Below are 6,783 nucleotides of genomic sequence, written 5' to 3' on the forward strand. Positions count from 1 at the left end.
GTCTGGTGTGATGATCAGCCCTTGGAAGTTGTAAATTCCAGTTGAAATTCAGGTTTTGTCATGGGGGTTTCAGACATCTTGTAACGCTGAACCGTCAACCCTGACAAGTCCAGCAAATTACAGCACCTGCGCTGTTGTCAGATAAATACCAAGACAAGAAGATGTTGTCCTACTATGGACCTAGAGATTCCTTCTTTATCTTTCCATCTCAAGTTTATCATCCCGTGATGCATCGAGATGAGATGAGCACGTGAATCACTCCAGCGATGGCTTGTCCAGGCTTCTAGCTGTTTGTATTTGTGCTCTGTGGGTCAAATTTAACCCTGGAGCCAAAGCGATCACTGGATCTTGGTTCACGTGTCTCCGGCAATGCTGAATTATAGTGAATTTTCAGTGGATTTGGACTCATGCTTACTTACTTGGTCCATCTTTTGGTTGTTGTTAATCAACAACACTTGTCCGACTCACTTGCAGCTGCAGTGAACCTCCACTTTCACTCTTCTTATTATATTCTCAGCTAATGTATATTGCCTATGCATGAACTGCAGCACTGGACGTACTATAGTACTCAAAGTCTGAAAATACAGTTTCTAACAGAGGATATGTCTGCTGAAACAATGACTAGGAAACACTGTTTGCACGTGAAAGGAGAATTATTTCAACAAGCTTTGCAAACAACCTAAGAGCAGAATATCCTCCTGCAAACAGCAGGTTTCATCCAAGGACGCAGAGAGAAATAACAGAGTACTTCTCACCCAAGTTATGTATACTTATATGCCATGTTTAATAATGCTAATAAGGGGATTCTTGTCTCAAATGACAGGCATCCGATGAATGGCCTGCATGCTGTTTTCATATGTTTTTGGGCAGATGCCAATTAGTAAATTCAGTATGATCGCATTAGTAATTTATACAGCTCTCCTGCTGCCACAGAAATATACTATCAATTTTTTACATAGCCTAGTTGGATTTAATGAGAACATTTGTCCGACTGAATTGATGAATTTGGAGCCATGCTTACTTGGCCCATCATTTTGCTTGTTTATAGTGACTTGTCCGACTCAGGAACCTCCATTTTCACACTCCTTGTTATCTTCTCAGCTATGCTTACTCCCCGCGTACTGTAGTATACTGAAACTACAGTTTATACCAGAACACATGTCTGCTGAAATGAATTTGTAGAGACAATGACTAAATAACAAATGCTACTCATCAGCTATCTGCATACCGAAGGAGAAAAATACTTCAATTTCAGCAAGCTTTGGAAATGGCAGCATATGAAGGTAACAGCAGACTATGTCACACACTGCAAAAAGCCTCACCCAAATGCTCAAATCAAACAAGCACTATGATCAATCAAAAACAGGTCAAAATCAAACTAATGCCCCGTTGCTCGAAGCTTCGGCTGGGTGAGATCCCTCACTTTTCATTTTTATTTGTTGGGTTTCTCTTTGATGACAGGGCACCTAATGGCCTGCACGATGTTTTCAAATGTTTTTGGGCAGATAACAATTATAGGAAACTACATGCACCGGGCTGCCCTTTTTTTTAACAATTATAGGAAACTAAGTTTAAGAAAGAAAACTCAGTGTGCCCATTAGTAACATCTAGAGCTCTCTATATGAGTTTCCTTCCTACTGCCACATATCAATTTTTGCATATATAAAGGTTAACATCAATTCTGCTTCAGGAATCGGGATGTGTGCGCATTAGTTTTCAGAATGTTGTCAGCCAGCCATGCATTAGCTGCATGTATGTTGTTCCCAATATGACTCATTCTGTTTTAACTATAGATAGATAGACGATGGTGCCACTAAAATCTTTCTTTATCTTTCCCTGTCAATTTTAGCATCCCGTGATACTTCAAGATGAGCACGTGAATTAACAGCATCGACTTATCCAGGCTTCTAGCTGTCTGTGCTTTATGGGTTAAATTTATCCCTAGAGCCAAACTTATATATAGATGCATCAAAACAAGTGAATTTGGGTTGGCAATGGGCTGGCAATGCTGAATCTGAAGTGATTTTGGATTCAGGCTTAGTCAGTCCATCTCTTTGGTTGTAGTTAATGAACACTCTGCTACCCAAGAGCCTCCATATCTACTGCTATATGCCTATACATGAATAGCTACTCATCAGCTATGAAAGGAAAACATTTCAGCAAGCTTTGGAGCAGAATATCCTCTTGCATTTCCAAACAAAAGGTTTCAGAACCACACCATGACACTACTTACACGAAACAGAGCACACTGACAGACAAGTAAAACTAAGAGCACCCATATGAAGGTATCTATAGATGCAACAAAACAAATTCAATACTGAATTCACAGTGAATTTGGACTCAAGCTTAGTCAGTCCAGCAAAAATCATGCTACCCAATCACCTCCATTTGTACTGTTGTTATTCTTTATCTTATCAGTTATGCCTATGCAACCTGAAAACCAGAACACATGTCTGAAGCAATGGCTAAATAAGAAATGCCACTTATCAGACATTTCAATTTCAGCAAGCTTTCGAGCAGAATATTATCCTCATCCTCTTGCATTTCCAACCAAAAGGGTTTCAGTACCACACCATGACACTACTTACACAAAACAGAGCACACTGACTGACAGGTAAAACTAAACAAGAGCACCCATATAAAGGTCTTCCTCGGACTCTAGCCTGCCTTAACGACAGGTTTCATCCAAGAACGCAGAAAGAAAGAACAGAGTACTTCTCGCTCAGGCTATACATATACTCCCTCCATCCCAAAATAAGTGTCGTGGCTTTAGTTCAAATTGGGCTCAATTTGAACTAAAGCCACGACACTTATTTTGGGACGGAGGGAGTATGTCATGTCTAATGCTAATAAGGGGATTCTTATCTCAAATGACAGGGCAGCACCCAATGAATGGCCTGCATGCTGTTTTCAAATGTTTTCTGGGCAGATCCAAATTCACTAATTCAGTATGATCCCATTAGTAGTCTCTACAGCTCTCCTGTTGCCACAGAAATATATCAATTTTTTTACATATCCTAGTTGGATTTAATGAGAACACTTGTCCGACTGAATTGATGAATTTGGATCCATGCTTACTTAGCCCATCATTAGCTTGTTTTTAGTGATGACTTGTCGGACTCAGGAACCTCCATTTTCACACTCCTTGTTATCTTCTCAGCTATGCTTACTACCCGCGTCCTGTAGTATACTGAAACTACAGTTTATACCAGAACACACGTCTGCTGAAATAAATTTGTAGAAACAATGACTAAATAAGAAATGCTACTCATCAGCTATTTGCATACAAAAAGGAAAACATTTCAATTTCGGCAAAGCTTTGGACCAGAATATCTCCTCTTACAGTCCCAGACAAAAGGTTTCAGTGCCACACCTGACAATACTTACACAAAACAGAGCACACTGACAGCCAGGTAAACCTAAGAGCACCCATACATATAAAGGTCCTAACAAAGGAAATGGCAGCATTATTATGAATCTAACAGCAGACTATGTAACACACTGCAAAAAGCCTCACCCCAAATGCTCAAATTAAGCACGCACTCCGACCAATCATGAATGGATCAAAATCATACTAACTAATGATGCCTCATCGTTCAAAGCTTCTGCTGGGTGAGATCCCACTATTTTCACTTTTATTTGTCAGGTTTCTCTTTGTGCCTTCGTTGGATGACAAGGCACCTAATTAATGTCCTGCATGATGTTTTCAAATGTTCTTGGGCAGATGCCAATTGTAGGAATCCAAGTTTCAGAAAGATAAAAATTCAGTATGATCCCATTAGTAATCTCCATGGATCTCTATGAGTTACTGGCAAAGAAATATGAGTTAACATCAATTCTGCTTCAGGAATCAGGACCGTGTGCGCATTAGTTTTCAGAATGTTGTCAGCCCGCCATGCATGCTACTCGTGCATTAGCTACATGAATGCTGTTCCCAATATGACTCATTCTGTTTTAACTATAGATAGATAGATGATGGTGCCACTAAAATCTTTCTTCATCTTTCCCAATCAATTTCAGCATCCCGTGATGCTTCAAGATGAGCACGTGGATCTCCAACAATGACTTGTCCATTTGTTCCCAGCTGTCTGTGCTTTGTGGGTTAAATTTATCCCTACAGCCAAAGTTATCTATCTATAGATGCATGAGACAAGTGTTCAATGGGCTGGCAATACTGAATATGCAGTGAATATTGATTCAAGCTTAGTCAGCCCATCTCTTGGCTGTTGTTATAATCAACACTTTGCTACCCGGTCACCTCCATTTTTACTGTTATTATTTATCTCATCGGTTATATGCCTATGCATGAACCCATTACACATGTATGCAGAAATGAAATTGCTCACACAAAGGCTAAAGGAAAGAAGAAACGCTACTCATGAGCTATGGAAGGAAAACATTTCGGCAAGCTTTCGAGCAGAATATTATCCTCTTGCATTTCCAAAGACAAGGTTCCGGAACCACAGGATGACACTACTTACAGAAAACAGAGCATACTGACTGACAAGTAAAACTAAAGACAAGAGCACCCATATAAAGGTATCTATAGATGCAAGAAACAAGTTCAATGGGCTGGCAATACTGAATTCACAGTGAATTTGGACACAAGCTTAGTCAGTCCAGCATAAATCATGCTACCCAATCACCCCCGTTTGTACTGTTGTTATTCTTTATCTTATCAGCTATGCCTATGCAGGAACTGAAAATCAGAAGACATGTCTGCAGAAGAGAAATTGCTGAAACAATGGCTGAATAAGAAGTGCTACTCATCACCAATTTGCATACAATAAGAAAACATTTCAACTTCATCAAGCTTTCGAGCAGAATATTATCCTCTCACATTTCCAACCAAAAGGTTTCAGAACCACACCATGACACTACTTACACAAACAGAGCACACTGACTGACAGGTAAAACTAAACACAAGAGCACCCATATAAAGGTCTTCTTCACACTCTAGCAGGGCCTTAAACGAATTAAATCGGCAAACAAAGCATGAGATAGGAATATAACAGTAGACTGACTATGTAACACGCTGCAAAAAGCCTCACCAAATGCTCAAGTTAAGCAAGCGCTCCGACCAATCATGAATGGATCAAAATCATGCTGCTGCCTCATCGCCCAAGGCCTCTCCTGCTGAGGCTGCCTCATCGCCCAAGGCCTCTGCTGCTGCTGCTGCCTCCTCCGGTGCTTCAGCTTCGAGGACCCGCGCCTGGTAGGAGGAAATGGCACTGCAATCGCCGGCTGCGGCCGCCGCGAAGAAGGATCGCTTCCCGACCAGATCGGCGGCCCGCTTCGCGCACCCCGAGTCGCGGGGAGTCTCGTCGGGAGGCGGCATGGTCCTGATCCTCGGGAGCAGTTCAGCAACCTTGTCCAGTGATTCAGGAGAGAGGTCATCGTCGACAGGCTCAGTGGGCATCGCTTTGATCTCCTCCTCCTTCTGGCCTGCGCCCCCTGTCGATCCCGGGAGAGACTCCTTGCGGCGCCTCTCCTGTGTTGCAGCTCCCAGGGACGCGCCGGGCATGAGGCTGTAGCGGCTCGGGACGACCCGGACCTTGGAGCTCCCTGCCGGCCTCCTGCAGGTGGACGCAGTGCTGCTCTGGTTCATGGCAGCTTTGGGCGTGGGCTCGTCGGCCACCACCTTGGCGGCCCCGAACGCGGCGACGCCTCCCCTCGTGCTGTTCGTGGCCCTGGCGATGGACTGCCTCCTCGCCCTGGGGCTCATGCTGGAGCTCCTCGCCTTGGCCCTGCTCGCCGCCGTGCCTTGCTTGCTGCTGTCGAGCGGCTGCCTGGCGTTGCTCGACGGCCAGAGCTTAGCGGGGACCGCGGGCTGCTGCCTGGAAGCCTGCCCTTCTTCGCGGATGGCGTTCAGCTTGCCGGGGAACGGCTTGACCCGCGCCGCGCCCGCCGCGGCCACGGGCTTGGTGCCGCCGCTGATGCCGTGCTGGATCTCCATCGGGCCGAGGCTGACGCCCCTGCGGCGCTGCACGGGCGGCTCCTTGATCGGCTTCAGGATGCGGCTTGCGGGGGCAGCGCCCTGCTGCTGCTGCTGCTGACGCGCGGCGGGGGCCTTGGCGGGGTTCGCGGCGGCGATGTCGAGCGGGCCGATGCTGAGCCCCCTGCCGCCCCGCGACGCCGGGAACTGCTGCTTGGCGGCGGGCCTGGGCTTCTGCGCGGGGGGCGGGGGCTGCTGCTTCTCCGGGAGAGGGAGCAGGTTGTCGGGGTCCGCGGCGGCGGCGAGGAGGTCGTCGTCGAGGGGGGCGAGGCCGAGCCCCTTCGCCCGCGGCCGCGTCCCGGTGGACTTGGCGTTGGCGTCGTGGCCCCTGGAGACGCGGAGGTGGTGGAGGCGGGAGGAGAGGCGCAGGATCTCGGCCTCGATGCGCGCGATCTCGGCGTCGGCGTCGGCGTCGTCGGTCTCAGCGGGGCGGCGGTTCTCCTTCTCGCCCCTGCGCACGGGCGTGGCGTGCGCGTGCCAGGCGTTGGAGGAGGCGGAGTTGGAGCCGTCGAAGGCGGCGTTGTTCCACACGTGCACCAGCGGGATCAGCGGGTCCTCCTCCATCATCGCCGCCGCCGCCGCCGGGGACGCTCCCCCCTTACCCTCCGTCTCCTTCCGCTGCGGCGGCGAAATCGAACGGGGATCAGAGCCGGTAACAAGCGAGCGAGCGATTAGCGGGTCGAGATTGGGGAGGGGTCGGCGGGGTACCTGGATGGGTGGACTCGAGCGATTGATGAAGGATTCCTGCGTGATTAGGGGCGCGGTTTGGTGGTTGGGTCGGAGGATTA

General features: G+C 47.5%; 1 protein-coding gene across 1 annotated transcript; it reads right to left on the reverse strand.

Annotated features, from left to right (window-relative positions):
• Positions 1–4,794: 4,794 nt before the first annotated feature.
• LOC119332459 (Holliday junction resolvase MOC1, chloroplastic-like) lies at positions 4,795–6,777 on the reverse strand. Its single transcript, XM_037605644.1, has 2 exons — positions 6,704–6,777; positions 4,795–6,613 (listed from the first exon to the last, which is right to left on the reverse strand). The coding sequence occupies exon 2, from the start codon at positions 6,560–6,562 to the stop codon at positions 5,102–5,104; it is 1,461 nt and encodes a 486-aa protein (XP_037461541.1). The 5' UTR covers positions 6,563–6,613; positions 6,704–6,777; the 3' UTR covers positions 4,795–5,101.
• Positions 6,778–6,783: the final 6 nt, after the last annotated feature.

This window comes from Triticum dicoccoides, chromosome 7A, assembly GCF_002162155.2.
Source record: "Triticum dicoccoides isolate Atlit2015 ecotype Zavitan chromosome 7A, WEW_v2.0, whole genome shotgun sequence".
Taxonomy (NCBI): Eukaryota; Viridiplantae; Streptophyta; class Magnoliopsida; order Poales; family Poaceae; genus Triticum; species Triticum dicoccoides.